General features: G+C 38.0%; 1 protein-coding gene across 2 annotated transcripts in view; it reads right to left on the bottom strand.

The window, feature by feature from the left end:
- ZFYVE9 (zinc finger FYVE-type containing 9) overlaps nt 1-23,705 on the bottom strand; it is a 65,039-nt gene that overhangs the window by 35,426 nt on the left and 5,908 nt on the right. For both annotated transcript variants that reach the window (XM_065673340.1, XM_065673339.1), the window contains exons 2-4: nt 12,351-12,455; nt 5,083-5,187; nt 2,247-4,324 (exon numbers count right to left, since the gene is read on the bottom strand). In XM_065673340.1, coding sequence (XP_065529412.1) covers nt 2,247-4,324; nt 5,083-5,152 — 2,148 coding nt within the window. In that variant the 5' untranslated portion in view covers nt 5,153-5,187; nt 12,351-12,455. The remainder of the gene's footprint in view (nt 1-2,246; nt 4,325-5,082; nt 5,188-12,350; nt 12,456-23,705) is intronic.

Raw genomic sequence — 23,705 nt, forward strand, 5'->3', positions numbered from 1 at the left:
CATACATTTAATAGAAACAGCAGAAGTGTCACTGTGATTCAGTAGTTACCTATACCAGAGGCACGTGGTCAGAATGACTTGCTTTGGGGATGGGGATTTTAACCAGAAAGCAAGAACAGACAGCTGAGAACAGCTGTGTCTCAAGCCACCAGCTAGACTCATCAGAACTTGCTTGTCAAAACCTTTGGTCTCTTTCCACCTGGAATTGTTACAGGAATTAAATGTTGTAAAGCAATTTGCTGTAAGTATTATTTGACTTATGCTGATCACTAGCATTTGTTAATGAGTGAGTTTTTTCTTCAGAATTTTCTTCTGCCATATCTTTTTGACTGCATGTGTACAGATTTTGTCCAGACAACATTAGCTAACAAAAGCTTCTAGAAACAAGCTAATCTGGGGATAATTCTAATACTCTTAGAACATTAAATATTAATATGTGATGTATTTTTCACATCTGAGAAACAAATCTATCTACAGAGGGACCTTTTATTTTATCCGTTCCCCACACAGAATGTGAAACAATGCTGGATGTTCTTCTCAAGGCTTGTCTTCAGCAATTTGAAAAGCAAAAAGAAACCACACTACGTGTTTTGGCATTGCTCTATCTGTGTGTGTTTTATCTATTTTGTTTACAGATAGTTTCATTTTCAGCTTCTCATTTGTGCAATTCAGGGCTGCAGTCACTACAGGGAAGTAATTAAATCCAAGGGGTAAAGTTGTTTAAAATAAGTAGAAAGCATTACTGTAAAATGAACATCGTAGTCATATTTTTTAAACTCATAAAACCCAAAAGAACGACCTAAATAACTGACAGTATAAGTTAATATAGCAAAGCTAAAATGGACAATCCTTTAATTTACATGCCTTACAGATTCTCCTTAACTGCAATGAGAAAAAGATTGAGCCCTTTGATACTAACCAAGAGGTTCGCAAAAGGTAGGCAGGTACCTCATGTAACGCTTACTGCATTGCTAGCTCCACATCACGACTGCCGCCAACCTGCAAGAGGATGGCAGAAGCAAGCAACTGGAAGTCCTGGACCAGTGCACAATGAATGTCTGCTTAGCTTTGAAAAGTGTCGTGGGAAAGACTTTTCAGCATGTCTCAAAATCAAATTTGAGTAAAATCTACTTCTCTGGTGGCGAAGAGATTAGTAACCAAAATGCACAGAACTCAAAGGGACAAATGGGACACATATATAGTCCATTACAGAGGAGCAAGCCTGGGTTTTCTGCTAGGCTGCTTCCAAAAACAGGTGGCATAAGGGTTTGAGCTTTCCAGACGTATTTGCTTCTTTTAAGTCCTTTGTTGGTTTATTCTGCTTCCCTGCACTCTTCTGGTAGCAAAAGATATCAGCCATAGCAGTCAGGAGGTCTTTCAACCAACTTCAGAAACTCTGGATAGGGCTTAAGTGAACCAAAGTTACTTTTACTCCAGTTTTTAGTGGGGCACAGTATTTCTTTTAATCCTAAAAATATTCATGAATATCTACTTGACAAGACTGTTGGTTTACTGCTTTTGAATTATCATATTTTTTTCCTAAGATCATACTTCCCACGTGCCACTGATGTGTACTTCAGTAACAACATACCCGAAAATACTTTCCAAGCTAATCCTTTACAAAAACTTATCACCCAAGAATTTGTGTTGACCTAGATGGCATATACGTAAAACATGAAAAAGTTAACAATAAAATATTTCTTACACAACACAAAATGATACAGAAATAATGTTTTAGTTGTCTTCATCACAAAATTTTTCACCATGTGCACATACATCAGGTTACAGTTAATTTACTGTATTTTCTTTTCCAGGAGCAAATGTATGGCTGATCAGCCATCTCACCCAGCAGGAACACCAGCAATTCAGCAGCACACTTCCAACTCACATCAATAAGTTTCAGTATCTTTAATGGGATTATTGATGCAGTAATTTCTGCAAACAAGTTTCCTGCACTTGGCCATTTTGTAGCAGTTCAACATGAATCCAATGATGTTGATTGCTGCAATCAACAAATACACTGCTCATACGGGCTAATAATTCTTTCGGTTATAAATAACAGTTATCCTCTATTAGGACCCTAAATAGAGATTACAAACTCCTTTTTTTTCCTTCACAAACCAAACACAGCTTTTTAGGAAGAGATGTCACAGTTAACTACAGCCAGTGGATCAAAGTCCTCCGATTTGATTTTGTGCAGTATCAGAAAAAAAAGGGTGCTTTAAGCTTACAAAACACAAACTTACCTTCCCACAAGCTCTGCAATGATGCCTTCTTTTGGTGAATGTAAATCTGGCCTCACATTTCATACAGTTCGGTGCTTGAGAATCTGGAACCCAAACTGGAGCCACCTCACCCAAAGTTGTAAAAGGCTTTCTGGCTGGAGCTCCAAACTGACCAGCTCTGAGATCATTATCAGGACTATCTGGGGCTACAGCAAGGCACGGACTACTAGAGACTCCAGATTCATACTCTTCCAAATGTTCCCCATTAGCATCAGTAACAGAGGCATTTGAAGATGTTTCACCAGGAAACACATTTGTTGTATCACCTAATTGTGTCTTACCAAAGACATTTTTGTTTTTACTATTACCTCCACAATTTGGGGGAACAAGATCATTTTGTAAGTGGTCCGACAGTGGCTTCGGAATCTGCAGTTTAAGATTTGTAGGTTGTTTAGGTCTTGCACCACCAAAAGGAACACTGATAGATTGCAAATTAGTCACTGGTTTAGGTGAAGTTTGCCCTTGCATGGATGAAACCTGACTACAAAGATTATGCAAATAATTTTTCTTAATGTGGTCACCAGTGCTGTTTAAAATAAGACCGCTCCCTTCTGTGGTCTCATTTCCTCTCTGTTCATAAACATTAGTGTAACATTCTGACTTGCTCTCCTCTATCTCCTTTTCCTCTGTTACAGAGTCCTCCTTGGAAGGTAAAGTCTTTGGAACATGAGCAACAACTGGGTTCTGCATTCCATAGGAATCACAACCATTAGACAGAGAGCTTTCTGCTGATGTAGCCATCACATCAGAGAGACTGGACCCTTCAAGCTCATGTATACCAGTCCCTTTTAAGTCTATGCCTGCCTCCATCATCCCATCTCCACCTTCTTTACTACATGCCTCATCAGGCTGTTTTGTCTGCAAGACTTTTTCATTCTCTCCCAGAGTTTGCTTATTATTCATCTCATTCAACTTTGTCAGTTCCCAATTAGTCATCTCCTGAGATTCAGGGTAACATTCTGCCATGCTGAGCAATTCTGTTGTGCCAAGGTTTTTACCACATTCAATGACTTCGCTTTCAGTGGCACTAACATCCTCAGGGGCAAAATGCTCTGCAACACATTCCTTGTAACTGCCACTTCCAGCCATGTTAGTTTGACAAGTTTCCGTAAGCCCAGACAGCCTAGACTGTAACTGTTGGGTTGTTTCCTGTTCCACAATTAAGCTTCCATTACTTGAACCAGAAGTAGAGTTTTTAGCTTCTAGATCCATTCTCTGAGGAATGGCTTTACTAGTAAAGTTTTCAACTGATGATACACAATTTTCTTGCATTCTAGCAGTATCATCAACTGGTCTCTGTAAGAGAGTCACTGCATTAATCCCTGCAGTTGTAGCTTCTGAAAACAGAGAATCTTTATTCATATTAAAATCATCCTTTAAATGAGAGGAGGGGGATGCAACAGTCAGGCTTTCAGATGAAGCATTAAGCAAATGACTTATAGAGTCATCTTCAGTGCACAGCCTATTTACTTGCTTTTCTGTATCTGTATCTTTTTCCGTGGATCCGTTTACAGTAACACTAAACTGATCAGTCTGTCGGTTTTCATTATCCAGTGTAAAGCTAATAGTGTCCATTAGGGATGGACTGTTGTAAGTTTTACAATCCACCGCACCACCACTTTGTAGTGTTCTTCTGTCACAGTTATGCATTACTGCCACCACTAGTACATTTTTCTCCTCTGGCAAGCAAGCTATATTCCCACATTTCTTTTCTCCTGTTTCCACAGTGTTACACTGATCGTCCCGATTACTATTTCTTTTAAGCAACTGATCATCTCCTGCAGCCTGATCATCAATCCACATGACTGGGGTCTCTGGGCTTATGCTAAAATCCTTCCCATTAGCACAGTGATCCCCTCCTCCTGTTGGTGTAGTCACTGAATGAGACAAGGAGAAAGACTTTAATCTCTGCTGACATTCATTAGGAGTTGTAGCTTCATTTACATTGGCCACGGTTGGGTTAAATGACAGACGACGAGAAGGCGGATCTAGAATCTGATTCCACTTGGCACCCAAAAGCGTAGGTGAAACAGCGGCATCTGGAAAAGTGTTTAAATAAGAGATCTTACTGCCCTATTAAAACCACAAGCTCTATTAACTCTTGTTGCATTAGAATACCCCAAATATAAATGTAGAGATGTTGAAATATGGGCCCAAGATAACTAACACCCTTGATCAACCATTACTAGTGTAACTGCATAATGCTTCTTGAACTCAAGAAGTTTAGAGCTACAATTAATATCAGATTGAATTTGTACAAGCACCTTTAATCTATTGATTAATATACTTTAGACAGCTAGAAATGCCTAGAAAGATTCCCACTCCCATAAAATGTTCAATTTCCTTGACAGCACAGAAGGAGCAATTAGACTAAGCAAAAAATCTAATACTTCAGATATGATGACTTGCATTATATGATTTATGTGACCTAATAAAACATTTCTATGCATGAGCCTCCCAAAACTGCAAAAGAAGCTTAAAATAAGTTTTGCCTGATCTGTTTAAAATAAATGATTAAAATTATTGCCATTGAGATCAAGCTTCATAAAACCTTTATTTTAAAAATGTATGGAAGGTTTGTTATTAAAAGATGTAAACAAGATGAATGGAACCAGAAGAGAACACTACTAATAAATGCTGAAGATACACCATGCAAAATTAACTGATATTTTTTTCCAGTTCTGAGATTAATCTGCAAGTCAAAACAAAAAAGGGTATCACAGATCTCTCCCTCTTCAGTGGTGTTGTCTGTAGAAAACATCTGAAGTGCATCAACAATCTTGTTTAAATGACTCACCTTCATTTTGCTCAAACTCATCTAAAACCTTGTCGAGGTTATATGCCTCTGCTTGGAAATAGTTCTCCATTTGTCAGGGAAAGACCACCAGATTCGTGTCTGAACCTGTCAGAGAACAAATTACAATCAGATATTTAGCCTTCAGTCAGCAGCGTTCCACTACATATTGCCTGATTTAAGGGGAAAAGAAGTCCACTACATATTGCCTTGATTTAAGGGAAAAAGAAGTCCTTTGTAATTCAAATTTCAAATACATTACATGCACAAATCAGAAGTATTTTCCAGGAATAAAAATGATCTGTGTGCTTAAACTCATTTAATTCAGATTAATAACCTTATCGAACTTGCTTTAGATTTTATTACCTCCACTCTCCCACAGTGATGTATCTAATCATAAGGATCACCATAATGGCAAGAGCAAAACTGCTCCAACCGTGTTCAGAAAATAAGAGTCTAGAGAACCAGAAGGCTAACTAACAATTTGAAGATCCAGCTTTCAGTTCCATGGTACCACCAGTTAGCTCATGTGGCTTTGAACAAGTAGTTTAAACTCTCCATGCTTCTGACTTTTCATGTATATTAGGCTAGCAGTACTGTGTGTCACTCCTCATCTCCCAGAGCTTCTTCACAGATTCATGTTTGTAGAAGTTGTTAAAGAACTCAGTGGGTGTTACTTGAATTGTGCTAGCTCTTAAAATGCCTCTTTTAATAATCTTTGTTTACCTGAAAGGCAGGCACTGGAAACCTAGCGAAATGCACAGAAGTAAATAGTCTCATCAAAAGATAATACTCTCAGACTAGAAAGGAAGATGACAAGGGAGAAATGAAAACAAAACAAAACACAACCTTACGTCGCTAAATAACTTTCTACAACTTTGCATAATAAATAACATTTTTGCCCTAACAGTAGGAATATGCTCTTCTTGCTACCAGAGGCTTGTAGCAACATGACACCCTGATTCATTTTCTTAAAAACATTCAGTACCAGCGGAGACATTTTCACTGAGAAATGTGTGCCATAACCTATATACCATAAAGGGAGACCTTGATTTGATCTTCTCTGAACATCATCCAAAACAACCTTATTCTCTTCGGAGCTGGCTTTCAGTGTTGTGCAGTAAGAAGATGGAGGAGGAAAGGGTGAGAACTTTGTTTTGCAGTAAGAAACAGTGTTAGACCTGACAGCTAGACTCCAGTCCAATTAAAAACGTGCTCTTTAGCACTAGAGATACAACAGACACAAGAAACACGTCAGAGAAATTTTCAATTAAAACTATACCATTACCCCCATAGTATCTGCATTTGAGGAAAACATCAACCAGTTATTTCAATTACTACAACATTATCTACAGTTTTGCATTTATTGTGAGCAACAGCTATATGCTATTGGTACAAAAAGATTATGCATTACAATATCACAATATGCAGAGTTCAAGCTTTTAAGGCTGACCGAAAAATTTGACACAGTGTTTTTAAAACATAATCATATTACAACATAAATACATTGTTGTTTAATATAATCAGATTAAATGATGTTTTAAAGACGTATACAAAAGGCAACTCTAAAGAGATTAGTATAATGGCAACACAAAAATTGCAATAAGCATCACCCAAATAAAGACCATTTTGTAAAGAAATTCAGATATAAACTAGACTCTTATCTTACAAACTCCCAGATTTGTGCCTGATCTAGGATTTTAGATTAGTTCAAGGTCCTGTACCTGGGTCAGGGCAATCCCAAGCACAAATGCAGGCTGGGCGGAGGGTGGACTGAGAGCAGACCCAAGGAGGACTTAGGGGTGTTGATCGATGAGAAGCTCAACATGACCCAGCAGTGTGTGCTCATGGCCCAGAAACCAAGTGTCCTGGGTTGCATCAAAAGGAGTGTGACCAGCACACTGAGAAAGCTGATCCTGCCCCTCTGCTCTGCTCTCACGAGACCCCACCTGGAGTACTGCATCCAGCTCTCAGGCCTGCAACAAAAGAGGGACATGGACCTGCTTGAGTGACTGCAGAGGTGGCCATGATGATGATCAAAGGGCTGGCACCTCTCCTGTGAAGATAGGCTGTGAGAGCTAGTCTTGCTCAGCCTGGAGAAGAGAAGACTGTGAGGGTGCTGAGGCGCTGGCACAGGTTGCCCAGAGAAGCTGTGGCTGCCCCATCCCTGGCAGTGTTCAAGGCCAGGTTGGACAGGGCTTGGAGCACCCTTGTCTAGTGGAAGGCATCCCTGCCCGTGGCAGGGGGTTGGAAACAGCTGAGCTTTAAGGTCCCTTCCAATCCAAACCATTCTATGGTTCTATGATTAACTCTTCCTGCAAGGAAAACATGACTGGCCGTATAATTTACTGTACATGGCTGCACAGATTATAAAAAGCAATGGAAACAACAGCCACCTTGATCAAAGGTTGCACTGCAGAAATCTAAAGGAGCTCAACACTTTCTGTTCTCTATCAAAAGCCAGGTTCTGACCTCTAACTGTGCCAGAGCATACTCTTAGATTCTTCAGATACAGACTGTACGGTCTTCCTGTGTTATTCAATCTGCTCACCAAGTCATTGTATTAAAACTCTTTCATACCATTTTAACTGAAACAATTAATATACACATTTCAATTAAACCAAAATATTTTATAAAGCAGATGCTTCTCTTCAGACCTACAAATACTACATTCATTCCAACTACTTTCAAACTGTCACAGTTTTGAGGTCCTCTTGCACCTTTCCACCTCATTTCAACTCATTTCAATGAGCTCAGTAAATGTTAAAACTTGCAAAGTTAATCAGAATCATAGAATGTTTAGGGTTACAAAGGACCTTAAGATCATCTCGTTCCAACCCCCCTGCCATGGGCAGGGATGCCTCCCACTAAACCATGTTGCCTGTCCCAGTGACTTTTTTTTCTACTCAGAGTTCTAAACATCAATCAAAATTAACCCACTGTACTAAGACTGTTCTGTACAAAACACCATATAATTTCACATCCATTTATAATGTATTTAATTTAAATGATGATGATAACATTCCAGTCTAGCCATAACTGATGAAGATCTGAAAAATCATTCTTAGGCAAAGTCCTGCTACTAAGATCAATGATGCAAAGAGTATTTGTCAGTGAAGCACAGAAAGACTGAGAAGTGTCATAGAGGCTTTTTGTGTTCCAGAGTTAAACTGTGATGCTGGCTGAAGCCACCGCTGTCAGATTTCAAGGCACTTTCACAGCGAAAAAGAACATCCAGTCAAGGCATTCTCTAGGACACAAACCCTGCAGCACGAGTGACCCCCAAAAATAGGCTACAAACATTGATTTGGTTTTTGTTTGCTTATTTCAGAGAAGATAATGATTACTGACAAGCAAGCTGATGGGGAACGAACGCTCTGCTGATTATATAGTTGCTGAAAACAGAGGTTTAAGTAACTCTTGGAACAACTGCATATTGATTCTGTGTAACTTTCAAATGTTTATCAAAATTAGGACCTGACCATTCAGACAATTTCAAAACCTGACTGAAAGCCTGATAAAATGACTTCAGAGCAAACTGAACATTTCCTAAATTTAGTCCTCTATTAGCTGTTTTTTCATTGTCATACAAATCAGGAACAGGATATGCCTAACCAAAGAAAGCAGTTTTAGGAGGTCAGAATAGTCGTTTTTATTGACCTTAGTCAGGATTGGCTTTAAAGTTTTATATTAAGTGTGATTTTAAAACATTAGGAAAATATGCATATTCAGACTTAGGAGACCATTCAATTAACAATAAGAAGGGCATATAAAGAAGATTTAGACTTTTGTTCCCACTCCCTTACAATCTCAATGTGCTTAATACTACATTACATTGTTATTTTATTAACATCTGTATTATCTAATATCTATATTTGTGAGTTTAAATGTGATCCAATATAACAGAAGGATTTTTTTCTATGTCTTTTTAAAAATCTGAATCAGATAGAACTATGTGCAAACAAAAGATATATAACCATATGAATTCTGAAACTCAAATACTGGTGCACAAACAATGAGCCAAAACCAAGACTGATGTATGCTCATAGTTCAAACTGAAGAAAGAAAAGACCTTTCATATCATGATTGTTATTTCACTTACTGATGTACCAGGATACATGAAGAATCTTTTCATTTTAAACTCAGAGCCACTAAGATGACAGCCTCTCTAAATAAGATCTCATTGTCTGTGCAAGCAGGCATTTCTCAGAAAAGGTCAGCTGCAAATCTTCAGGTCTAATATCTAAAATTACTATTATTATTATATACTAGAACACAACAACCCACACACAGCTTTTCCAGAAGTTTCTGTCCAAGGGCAAAACACATCATCAATGCAACAGAAGTCCTTATGACCTCTTCCTGAAAGAAAAGGAGGACAAGTAGTTGTGTTCCTAACAGATACCTGGAATGCTTCGTGACCAATACATTGTCAGCAACTCATATTTTAGCCAGTTGAAGATCTAATACTTAACTCTGCACAGCCAGCAACTCTAGCTCAAACCAGAAAACACAAAGTGCTCTAACGCAACATGCTGTAGTAATCCAGGAGCTGTTTTCCCTATGGTTCAGTATTGCTTTCTCATATTTTTATAAAATATCCAACATAAATTAAAACAAACAAGCAAACAAAACTCCCAAACATATTCCTTTACACATCTTGGGAAACCTTGACTGTAACTCACAGGTACCACTAAAAAGTTTGGAACAGTTTTGGAATTATCCTCGTCCCAAACTTCAAGTATAAAGCTTGAAAATATGTTTTTAAAGGATCCTTGACAGTCGTGAAACTCTTCAGCATTGCCTAACTATTCCAAGCTGTGGCATGGAGGAGAGAAGCTGACAAGTAAATATGCAACTTACACTCTGAAAAAAGGGAAAATGAAATCATGAGCAAATCAGGAAGAAAGAGGCAAGATTTAGAGTAGACATTAGAAAGAAGTTCAAGTGAGAGCATTGAGGTGTTGGCACAGGGTGCCCAGAGAAGCTGTGGCTGTCCCATTCCTGGCAGTGTTCAAGGTCAGGTTGGACACAGGGGCTTAGAGCAAGCTGCTCTAGTGGAAGGTGTCCCTTCTCATGGCAGTGAGTTGGAACTGGGTGAGCTTTAAGACCCCTTCCAACCCAAACCAGTCTGAGATTCTACGAAATATCAATGGCAATTTTAGCTGTATACTGCCAAAAAGGAGACACTTCCTAAATTAGAATATATTGGGATGAACAATATGAATTAGAAGATATTGTGCCAGTGCAAGAAAAACAAAACACAAACCACTAATGAGTTAAAAGCATAAGATGGCTTTTCAAAAAATACAGTCCTCTGAGCAGATTTGGCAGAAAAGACTAATTATAGGCAAAAACAAACAAATAACCCCCCCCCCAAAAAAAAAACCAAAAATACTCCACTAGCAATACTTACACTAGCAATTTATTATTTTTTTTAATTGTGTCAAAAAAAAAAAATTCAATGGCTGCTATACAGTGGTACAGTAAGGCCACAACCCAAGATCACTTGTTCCCCATGGCAAAAAGCTAATGAAAACACACAGCCTATCAATCAGAAACTCTATGTTTTACTTGTCAATTTCTTCATTCCAACAGCACGGACTCATCATCATAGAAGATGATGATGACAACTTTGAACAAATTATGTTTTATCAAGCTTACATACTCTACTCTCTTCTAATGTCTAAACATAAATGTGCATTTACCTGAACATCTGTGTCTCATGTATCTAGAGCTACCATCCATGCCATTGTAGCATTTAAGAGGGAAAGCCAGGGCCATCTGTATTGTGCATCACTTGTGTTTATTGTTTATTCTTTCCTTTCACTTTTTAGTTTTATATTTTCTCCCCTTGTTATTTCCCTTATCATTATTAGTATTGGTGGCAGCAGCAGCGGTTTGTGTTATACCTTGGTTACTTGCCTGTTCTTATCTCAACCCATGGGAGTTACATTCTTTCAATTCTCATCCCCATCCCTCGGGGAGGGGGGGGAAGAAGAGGAGGGGAGTGAGTGAGCAGCTGCGTGGTCCTGAGTTACCGGCTGGGCTTAAACCACAACAGATAGAAGACAAACTTCAACTGATTAGTGAGGAGGGAAGAAGACAGAAGTAAAGGACAGAAAAACCTTCCTCAAAATCAGACAGTATTCTGAACAGGCTTAACCTTGGAGACTGCCTCTCAAGACAGCTCAGATATCCCACATGCCTCTTCTTGGGAAACAAACTGTACAGAGAGCTAGGCCTTGTGTTCCACCTGCAAAGCAGCAAGGCACGTCATTTGCTTTGGTCCCTACAATACAGGATTATGTAACTTATGATTGTGAATGCTGCAAAGCCTAAATTACCCTCAAGATTTTTTCACCACTGGAACTGACAGCCTTAAGTCTTCCAAATTTTCGTGACTCTAATAGTAGATGACCAGCACACAATCACATTAAAATGCTATAATAAAAAAAATGCACCAAAAGGAATACTAACATACATACTCTCTGATTTTTAGGCCTTTGCTACAAGGCTAATAATTGTAAAGAACCTGAATAAGGACTTTCTGTTATGCTATCATGTCAACATGAAACTGCAAATATACACATTTCAGTAAACTCTTATTAAACAAAATATTCAAGTAGTTTATTATAGTCTTCACCAAAAATATATTTGAAGGACTCCTAAGATGAATATCACAAGGGGCATGAAAAACCAAACACTGCTCATTCATCCTGAAAAAACTCAAGATGTCCAGAAAATGACATTTTCCCATAGCATGACAGCAGGGAATTATGTATCCACTGTACAATTTAATTTATTAGATCTAGTGCTCCTGAGAACTTCCTTTAACCCCAAGAAACAACCCTGGAGTCACATATTGTGGCAGCTCCCTTTAGTTATCTTTGTATCATCTGCTCCTGGGAGGAAGAACTCAAGCACCTTCGCTGTAACGAACAGCTTGTTCAGAGAGTTCAGCAATAGCTGAATAGTATTTTTAACTGATGAGATCTGCCTACAGCACAGACTGAGAAAGAAAGACTTTGCCCACTTCTCCCCCTCCCCCAAACAAAATAAGCCACATCTTTGCTGTAAAACAAGGCAATCACTCTCAATAAAAGCCAAAACAACAGAATGCTAAAAATACTCCGTCATCTTCTATATAAGATATATCCATATAGAGAGGTGTATGTATATAAATATATATCCATAAGCATACACAAACACATGCATTGCAAGTACATACCCCTGAATCATTGCATTCTAAAGCAGAACTTGCCTCTTACCTTTTCCTCTTATACATGTGTTAAGAAACGAATGACCCTGTGCCTACTCATGATGACTGCAGCACAACCAGCCAGTTCTGCTGAATCAGTGTGTTCTACTTGATCCTGGAAACAAAACACAAACATGTATTTTATGATCGGTAATTCTGCCACAGCCCATGTTTTTTCAGCACATGACTGCAGCTAGCACAGGCACATTTGGCAAATGCTGCAAGCCTTCAAATGACTTGGATTACATTTGCAGCTTTAAATTCAGGGATCTGTGCACTATGCCACTACTGCACTCCAGTATGCTGGTGAAAAAAGCTGCTTATAAAAACCACATTGCTACCTACCTACTATTATTCTTCATTTAACTGTAAACCCAGAGTGACGCAGCAACTCCAACACTCCTTATACTCCTGATGACCTTGACTGTAAGGCTTCATTTATAAAACTCCCCTCTGAAGTTAATTATATTACACTACAATAGGCCTTCCAAAAATAAAGAGCTAGTAGCTTTGATACTCATCAAAAATTCACAGCCCTGTGCATTCTGTAAACTGTATTCATCAGCTTCCCACTGCTTTTCTAACAGCTAAACAACTGGTTTTGTCTTCAAATTATTCCCCCTACAATTTTAGGCTCCCTTCATTTCCTAAAGGCTTCTTCTCTCCAAAACCACAATGGCATCAACCTTCAATAGCAGAGACAGCCAAAGCCAAAAATAAGACAGAGGAAACCGTCTTGTTATTCTAACAACAGCATTTCTATAGGTCAAGTGCTCATTTTCACAGGCTGCATCCTAACAGCCAACATAGCTCAAAAATCCAACGCAGGTAAGAAACGAGACTAGTATATGACAAACAGTACGAGAAGAATAAATAGCAAGGTAAGTTAAATTCATGTTTTAAGGTGTTCTGGTGCTGCTATCTGACCTGATGTAGGTAGTTGAAATATTTATTGGTGCTCTGATGAAGCAGCAGCATATGTTAGAAAATAAAATAAAACTCCAGCAAAATGAACAGAGCTAAAAAAACCCCAACAGTTCCCCATGCATGAAGGCAATATTCAGTGTTATACCACAATTTTCCCAGGGCTGTTTATTATTCTTTTCAGAAATAAGCTACAGTAATAATACCAGGAAACTAATGAACTGCACAGTAGCACTCCTAGTAGTACTGTTTCCAAGCTCAGAATAAAATCCCACAGCTTTGTGTGCCAACAGAACTGCTCCTGTGTGCAAGTAAAATTTTTGATGCCAGGTATATTTCTACCCTGATAAACTAAAATGGGGTTTGGCTATTTGGTTAATAGTAGAAATTATTATATTAAGCAAGTTCTTCAGATAAGCTTCATATTCATGCAAAAATGGAGGTGAGGGAAATTTAGTTCCTCTGAAAGGCCACAGAATGATAAGCTCTTCCAAAGGGCTGTGAAGTACATGTGGCAGCAGGACAAGGTTGTCTGTACCACCACCAGGTCCCCTTCTGCCCTGGAGGAGGAAGAAAACGGTTCCGTTTTCATGACCCCCTTGAAGAGATGGATCAATTAATGACAATTCTATCTGTGATTTATACAACTGCAGCACAAACACCAAACACATTACACAGGAACCAGTTGGTCATACATTAACTATGAAGTCCAGTCTTTACCAGTAAGAAATGGATCAGTCCTAGCAACCCACATCTGAAGTGTGCTGTGGTGTAACCAGTGCCCTAAGACAGCGAGCCTTCCAGGGCAACAGTACAGCTTTATTATTCATTGGGTTTATTCTGATCCACTTTCCTTGTTCCATTATTCCAAGGTAATAACTTTTTCATCCATAACTATGCAAGACAGAAGAACACAGATCCAATCAATCCCTACCAGCCTCCAAAGAATGCTTTGAAGAGATATTACCTGGAGGTCCTTGAGCGTTTTGTTTACAATTCAACATTTGCACTCAGCAGCCATTTCCCCTTACTAAGGTCTATGCAGAAATCAAAGCATGCTTACAGATATGAACGTAATATATTTAAACAAAAAGCAATTTCAAAGAAGTAAATTATAAGGTTTGGATTTCCTGAAAAAAAAAAAAATCAATGAGTTGGTAACAGAGACAATTTTTTTTCCAAAAAGAAGGTATTGTAAGAGAGCTATATTAAAATAAAAAAGACAAAATTAATAACTACAAAAAAAGAGTCAGGAATATCCACAACAATGTCTAACCTAATGAGGATTAGGTTTTTCACAAACCATACGTGTTGCTAAAAATACATTTCCACCTAAAAATTATGAGCCTACTGAGACCTAAGATCATTGCAAATGAAGGAGGCCCAGCGCCTGCTGTTCCAGTTTGCTTACTTTAAGCAATTCACAGTTTGTTATCTCTTCTGCTGATGGTTGGCTGAATTCTTCTGTCTCCTGCCCTACAGTGGTATCACTCAGGTGCTGCTTTGGTTATACCCTACATGGATGATTTCCCTCAGGAGCTCCAAGAGGGCAACTGCCAAATACAGCAAAAGCAAAACAGGAATTGAAGAGAAATATGACAAGCAGAGACATGCCCAGAATAAAGACAGGATAAAGAACAGCAGAAAAGATCTCTAAAAATATAAAATTAGAAATATCTTCCACAAAAAAAAAGAATGTAAAAAATGTTTACAATATCAAATGGAAGTAATTTGAACCAGCACAAATTGGAATAGCTTATAATAAATGGAAAGAGACTGAAAAAGAAGCAATTTTGATACTATGTTCAAAAAATGCGGAAAATGCTCAAAGCATGAAGAGATGCTAAAAAATGCTCCCATGTACTGGCAAGAATCCAGCTCTTAACTAAACTACAGATCCTCTATAATGTGCTACCAGTGAGATGTCTTTGAGTAGGCAGGAATACATTTGCAGCCATTTTAAGGCACTTCATTATTGCTGGATTAGTTGAACTAGGCATTATCTTTAACGCAAACCCAGATTTCAATGCTGGTAATTTCCTCGCTTGTCTGCACTCTGCAACTCTCAGATGGGAGATTTGGAGAGACTACAGACAGGGGACATATTCAGGTCCTACCTTTGCAAGAATAAAGACTACAATAAAAAACACTGTAGCATTAGGAAATCAGTGTACTTAGACAAGAGGGGGAAAAGAAAGTTTCAGGACAGGCAGTTCTACAATGTGAGTTATTTTATCTGATCAGTTAACCTGGAAGCTAGATCTTCACAAGTGGAAAAGGTGGTTTTCTTTCACTCAAGTGATTAAATGCTTGGAATAATGGTACTTTACCATGTGTCCAACACGGTTTTGTTACTTCGTAACAGCTCCTTCTCAGCCTCTCTCAAATAAAGCAGAAACTTTCAGTCAAATTTCACATGAAAGCGTTGAAAAACTGCAGATGAGGCCCTCAGTGACATGGTTTAGTGATGGATTTGGCAGTCCTGGGATAAAGGTTGGACCTGATGATCTTAAAAGTCTTTTCCAACCTTGTTAATTCTATGATTCTATGTGTTTCTATTATTTTTTAGGAATTAATGTAAGCAGAAAGACTAACTACTACCCAGGGACACTCCTCCAGCAAAGGCAGTCTTCCAGACCTGTCTCAGGATATACTGTCACAGCAGCACCTACAATTGGTATGGATTAAGCTGAAAATTAAACATTTCAACATGAATTGTTCTATGAATAAATTAAAGTGGCAGCCATGCAACGCAAGCAGGAAAAGAAAAATAATTAGGTTTAAAATTCTAATTTATTAAAGGAAACTCAGCAAGTAACAACAAGATTTTTCAAAATACCTTGTCTAAGAAACAGTTCAGGATTAGAAAATCCCATTAAAACTCACCATAAATCCATTTAATAAGAAATACTAAAAACAGCAGCAAGAGATTAAATGTAACAAACATGATACAGTCACTGCTAATCCTTTCCCTGCACCAAAAGCTCAGAATGATCGTGTATCTTTTGGTTTTATATGCCATAATTTGCTGATGTTCCTACTGCTCAATGTAAATTAACCAAAGAGTAGACCCGGGGATGGCAGGCTACTTCTGTATAATACAACGCTTTGTACCAGCTCAGGACCCAAGAATGCTGAGAAAAGATAAACTATTTTAGTGTTGCATTGGTTTGTCCTTTTTTCTAACCAGCTGAACAAACAGATGGACAACACCTAAAGCAGAATACAGTCTTTCTAATTATTTCACTAATATTTGCATCTTTTCCCTTGACTTTTCTCCATGCCATTTTAAAGCTATTATTTTCACTTTTGTCTCCAGCCAAGTTTCCATAAGGAGACATTCACACATGCCAGAGCAGTAGTAAGGCAGTCAAAAGAGCAGCAACTTCAAAGGAGCGTTATAGAAAGTATCACAGTCAAAAGCAACAGGGAGACAAGAAAAACTATAGCAACATTATCAACCTGTATCCTCCAGTAAATAAGCGTAAGCAGCCCAAATGAAAAGGACACCCACTTTATAAGTTTGCAGGAGAAAATAAATCCTCTTTCCTACCCTTTTTACTATTTCAAGGAGAAAGTCTTTATTTTCTTGATACAAAAACCAGCCTTGCCAAAACAGCGCAAAGGCATGGCCCTCTGCACTTGCAGGCAAGGAACCACGCATCCCTCATGCATAACTACTTTTGCTGCCTTGAAAAGTGTCCATCACCAGCTCCTTGGAAATACAAGTAGATAGGTTTACACTGCAGTGCTGCCTTCTCTACAAGGTTTTCCAAAGGAATTCAGTTGGACAAAAAAAAAAAAAAAAAGAGAAAATGCTTTCCTGATCTAATTCATATGTTCATAGAGCTCACTTCAGAATTTAGTGGTTTATAAATCTAATGCTTTCTAACACTTTGTTTCATACAACCCCTAACTATAAATATTGTAGACTACCAAAGAAATTAAAGCACAGTGTATTAAATATAAATTTAATATGAAATAATCTTTGTTAATTTGTGCATGGAGTCGATGTAATGTCATTACTGTAACAATGTGCTTTTAAAAAACAAATCAATACATTTAACATACCGAACTGAAGCTGATATTTAACTTTATTCAAACACAAACTAAGCCATATAAAATAATTAGATTTATGACTTTTATGCTTTTGTATTTGAGAAATAAGGTTTTGACTATTAGAAATTAATGTTTAACAGATTTGAAGAATAAAATTAATGTTCCGGAGTATGTATCTGAGTGTATTAATACTGTATTCTAATAGTTTATGAATTTTTCTTCTTTCTGATGTAGGGCAGTAACAAGAATGAATCCCAAATACACTGATCATTGTTTCAGATGTTTCCCAGATTTGGCAATGAAGGAAACACTGACTGAGGTCCCCAAGAATCTCTAATTAAATGCCTACAACTGCCATGGAACTGTCCTTTTTAAAAAACCACGAGGGGCCAATACTTGCAGGCACCATGAGCAAAATCTGTATCTGCTAATCAAAGCCATTAGTGCCATGCAACCGGAATGGGACAGAGGAAAAGGACAACACACACAGAGCAGAAGTGCCTTGCTACCATTGACTAACCCATCAATTCTGAGTTGAACCCACTGGGGAGAGAAGCTGCTAGAAGCAACACAATTTATGCACTCAGCTGGTCTTTAGAGAAAGGACAATCTGTACAGGAGGAAAGTAAGAAAGTCTACAGTCACTTTCTACTGACGAGCAGTCCAACAGCTGCTAACGCCACCTTTATGAACACACTAGAAATCTGGAAAGGGCATTTTACAAGAGCAGATTGTGATAGAACAAGAGAGGATGGTTTAAACTGAAAGAGGGTAGATTTAGATTAGATACTAGGAAGAAATTCTTCCCTGGGAGAGTGGTGAGGTGCCGGCACAGGGTGCCCAGAGAAGCTGTGGCTGCCCCATACTTGGCAGTGTTCAAGGCCAGGCTGGACAAGGCTTGGAGCAACTTAGTCCAGTGGAAGGTGTCCCTGCCTGTGGCCGGGAATTGGAACTGGATGAGCTTTAAGGTCGCTTCCAACCCAAACCACTCTGTGATTCTGTGAACTTTTAATTCCCATTTTGTGTTGATCTTTCTATTCATATCACACCAAGATTAAACATATATATGCACACACAATACAAACACAGTATGAGACACTTGTCTTGTCAAATGTAGCAAAGTTCACTCCCACTCTCATGTTTGTGATCGCGATCTAACTACATTGCTGATGCTTACAGTGCATTATGTCTCAAGTCATCTGTAACTAGTAACTCAATGCAACTCAGTACATCCATGGTAACAGTGTGTACTGAAACTGCTGTTTCTGCGTACGGTTCTCATTTAACCTGAGGCCCATTAACGTGGTTTTAACAGTGCTGATGGGACTGAGCACTAAAAAGCATAAATGGTGAGTAACTTGCAGTCAGATTCACTATAAAGTTGGGTTGTTTTCACTGCTGCAGTGGTGCAATATACCCATCAGGGCACTTACTTAAATAATAATAAAAAAAATAAATTGAAAGCATTCATTATTAATGAGTCAAAGTATAGTTTTCAGAAATCTTATGGAGCTCCAAGAACATAAAATCCTCCTAAACTCAGATGTAACATTTCTTAGATAGTCTAAAACCGAGAAACCTCTCCCGATTCCACTGAACAGGTGGTTGATGCTGCTCAGCCATGAATCTCTACTTCTTCACCTCTCTTAGATTGTAGTATGTTCTTGTGTTCTGTTTTCTTTGTCTATTAGTCTTCCTACTCCCTCTCAAACACGTTCCTTGCCCATTCACTTCTTTCTGACCCCAGTATCTTTCTCCCTACCCACGCTTCTTTCCTTCTCTGACAAAAACACATTTCAACATTACAACTGGTTTATACCAGTGGTTCTGAACAGTAAACAACCTTATTAACCACACAATATTATTCCTCATTTCTAGAAATAGGGGGAACAAACCCAACAAAAATGGTGATGAGTCCACTCTGCAAACATAAATGAAAGCCTTTAGACAAAACAGCTATTGGAAAAAACAAAACACATGACCAAACCAGCAGTAAAATCATAAGAAATCATTGTAACTGTGTTCACTGTCAAGCTGCCTTCTACCTGTCCTTGTCCTTCTACACCGTCATCATGGCTCCTTCACAAATTCATTTCAACTCTCAGACTTTTAGTCTAAGAAATACAATTTTTGACACATACACATACTGGGCAGTCAACATCCAGGATGAGCACAGCTACCTGCCTTCCTCAAGCATTTATGTATCAGAAGCCTCTAGTTAAGAGGTATTATTAACTACGTAAGAGCCATTATTACATATTTCCTCAAAGAAGAAGAAGGTAAAACTGCATCTACAAGCATTCTGTACACAAATGAAGCTTAATGGGAAAAAAAAGAAAAAAAGAGATACTGAAGAGACACAAAGGACATTACAGGAAAAGAATGAGGACACGACCCCCAAACCCACTACAAATAGATGTATTTACTGTCCATAACTCTCAAGAAACAATTACTAATTCTGGTAATAATAAAACCCATGTTCATTCTGCAGGAGTATACCAAAAAAAAGAAATAAAAATCTGTGTGCAAATTCCAGCAATAGGTTAAAATACATTTTACAGATGACTTAAGTAGAACTAAGGTAAACGCAATGGAGAGGCTATTACGCCAGTACATTAATATAATTACCTGAATGCACACAAGTACGTAGGTAGACTGATGCTTAAAGTAATGACCTTTTACATTTACAAAAGAATCAAGAGAGATGTGAAATACATGAAGCATACTGGGGTTTTATTCAACCTTCATCATTTATACAAAAACACAGTATGAAATTCCTACATCAATGCAAGTTGATGTTTCAGTTAAGAGGCTGTTTCAATACATATATTTAAAGCAATCTGTTAAGAATATAGCTTAAGAAGAGGGCTTTGAACATATTTTCAAGTTCACCAAATAAGAGATCATTAAAATACTAATCTTGAATGGACCAAAATAGCACCCGCAATGTAACTTTATAACATGAGGACAACCAATATGCTCTGCTAAGCTATCAAACTGGACAGCAAACAGGCACAGTACCTATATACTGAGGTATAGACCCCAAGAGATTGTAAATCACATACCTGTGCCTTTCTGCACAAAACACAAGCCTCAGAAGCAAGCTATAGCATGTATTTCTACAGCATTGAAGAAGAACATACAAGTTAAAAAAGACTCCTAGAAAAATGAAAAAATAAAAATAATGGGCAAAGAAGGAACTTTCCCCTTATGTGATCTCAATTCATATTTAATGTTCATTTATCCGCATTACAGCGCAGATGATAGGGAATAAAAAATTACACTGACATGACTGGTTTGCTGAGTATATTTTAACCATATATCTTCTGTATGTCCTCCACCCTACAAAAAAAACTTGCTATTCACAATCTCAACAATACAAGTAAGAAAAGGACTTATATACTGGTAAGTGTTCAGATACTATCATTTTTCAAGTGCTGTATCTTTAATCTGATCTACTACACAAATAAAGAATATGGGATCATATTGGTCATTTACTATTCCTTATGGTCATCTTTTAAAAAAATACATATATTCATGAAAATTAGTATCTGCACAGTAAAAACAAATTCAAATGACTGTCCTCCAAGGGAAAAGCAAACTGCTATATGTATTTTTGGCATCAACCTGCTGGGCAATCAATACCCACACAGCTCTGGAGAAAACAGAATTATGGTGTTATGTGAGAAAGCTGGGGTCACTGCAGAGGAGGAAGGGAAGGAACAGATAGTAAGGGGCAAAAATGATTTAAATCTACAGAAAAACAAGCTTCTTTAATTCCGCTGATGGTAGACGCTTACCAATAAAGTATCTCAAAGGACATGGCTATGTATAACATCAGATTCAGTTTACACTACAAAGCTCATTCAACACATCTTTTAATTCAAAACAAAACATAGTTCTCTCCATCTCCAGATCCTGTAAGAATTTCCCTGCTACTTACAAAAATCTTTCATGAATTCTAAAGAATTATGGGTGGAAAACAAGTCCTAGCCATCAGAAACTAATCTGGATTTAGATTTCCACTGTTTCAGCGAGAGCGACGGAAGCTCCTTTATCACTGCACTAACACACTGCACTGACTCAGTCCAGGAACCACTAAGGTCTTTCGAGCATTGGCTTAATCAAGCCCAGTTCTCAGTCCTCAGCCTTGCATGACATTAGGCAACATGTTCCTCGGATCTGTGATGTCTTAAAAAGCTAGGGAAGTATTATCCCTATTCAGTAGTTAGTGGAAGATCTAAGATAAACACTCTTCCATATCATGCTTACTTAAGAAATCACCAGTACCAGATGTCCAGTCCTCTTCTATGACAGATCACTGAGGCCCACTTGCCTTTCCTTCTCTACACCACCTGCAGAAAAATCAAATGAGCTACCTCTTTAGTCACTGCACATCCCAATCTAAACAGAAACAAAATTCATTTCTTTATGTTTAAGTTGACATGCAAAGCTCAAAGCAGCAGAACTTGAAGAGGGAATACAAATTCAGTTCTGCCAGGCACCTTCAGCACATGACTGGGGCAGGGATGGTCACCCCACAGAGATAACCTCAGAGATACTGGATGTGTGGCACACCCAAGATCAGAATGAGGTCTGAGTGCAACACTGACCAGAGGCATCTAGATGACCAGAAACTGGGCCCCATATTTTACTACTAATGACACCATTCTTAAACCTTCCTCTTAAAAATACAACTATTAAAAAAATGGGAGGGAAGAAAATCCAGTTGACAAAGAAAAGGAAACAGATGAGAGAACAGTTTCACTGTCCAGGTTAAAAGAAATGTAAGAAAAGTACAGTAAATAATAACTAACAAAAAGTCCCAGATTTGAAAATATCTGCAATTTTTCTATCCTGTAGTATCTCCCAAACTTCCAATAATGTGACTGGCAACCCAATAAAATAATAAATATTATGCATACTCACATGATTTACCAATTCTTCATGAATTTAGAAAAGTATATAACTATAAATTCACAACTTCAAATGGCTCAACCTCAATCTTAGTCATCCTAAATCAACCTTCTAGATCACACTCAGAGTGCAAGCAGGTAAGTCAACATGTACCCTGAGTTCAAAGCAGAGTTTTGACACTACAAAACTGAATCTGGAAACAGAAAAGCTCCTCTAATAGTCAGTGTCATTCACAGATAAAGAAGCTATTATGCGATTCAGAAAGCTCTTTGATCTGCTTCTCACACGGAACACTACCAACTCCTTTTAAGTTCATCATACCGCTTAGAAAAAATGTACCAGTGTATGTTCCTTCACTGACATTCTTCTATGAATTTTTTTAATGTACTTCACCCATACTACTCCCCCAAATAAAATGTTAAACTTAGAGTGAAATACAAATGCTGTACACAGAGCACGTGTATAAAGATTGAGCTGTACTATTTATAAAAATAGGCTTCAGTATAACACAGAAGTAAATAAAACCTTTCCTATTACAGTCATTTTAGACATTTCAAGAATCCAGAAGTAAGGCTGGTAAGTATTACTAGGGCAGCTACAGCAGCACTTCTCTAATTGATAGAGACACACAAATCTCTGACATAAGTATGGCCTAATTTCAAACTATCACCTGATAGGAAATGACCTCTGGATTCTTTGTATTCTGGGAAGAGGGAATAACAGGTTCCTCCCAGCTACCACTTCACCACACACACTAAACATTTTGCCTTTTCATGTAGGCCCATGACTGCTCTTTGGCAAAACTGAAGTACAAGAAGCCAATAAGTAAGACTCACAATGAAACATTACAAGTAAGTGTGGTCATAATGCAATGGATCAAAACATTTCCAGCATCTCTGGTCATGCCTAATTCCTCTGTCACTAATGAAGAACAGCCCTAAAATAGTGATTAAAACTAGATCTACACACAGAAGTATTTTTATATATGGAAAAAAGTGGAAAGAAAAAAACAGTTCCAGCTTCATCTACATTAGGCTTTAGTGATTTTTAATAACTACTGCAAACATCAGTTCCGCTTGAGCCAATCCAAAAAGCAAGAAGACACTAGCAAAGACACATGACTGCATTATTTTATACACAAATCCATACCCTAAACCAGGGTTCAGCATCACTATCTCAGCTATCAGTTGATGCCTCAAGCCTCCTGCAGAAAGCTTTCTACCTTCGTTACTCTGATGGAACCAAACCAGTAACAGGAATCCAACAAAACAATTTGAAGAAAAATTATTAACTGGCAATACCAGTTCCAAATGCAAAGTCCTACACAATTTCATTATGCTATCAATGTTTTAAAAACATTAATCAAGCTTCCTCCCAATATTAAGAGGAGGGGAAGAAAGCACAGAAAACAGAAGCAAAATATATACTAGTAGCATGTAACACAATTCTTGATAGAAAACCTTAG

The sequence above is a fragment of the Lathamus discolor genome, chromosome 3 (assembly GCF_037157495.1).
Source record: "Lathamus discolor isolate bLatDis1 chromosome 3, bLatDis1.hap1, whole genome shotgun sequence".
NCBI classification, from domain to species: Eukaryota; Metazoa; Chordata; class Aves; order Psittaciformes; family Psittacidae; genus Lathamus; species Lathamus discolor.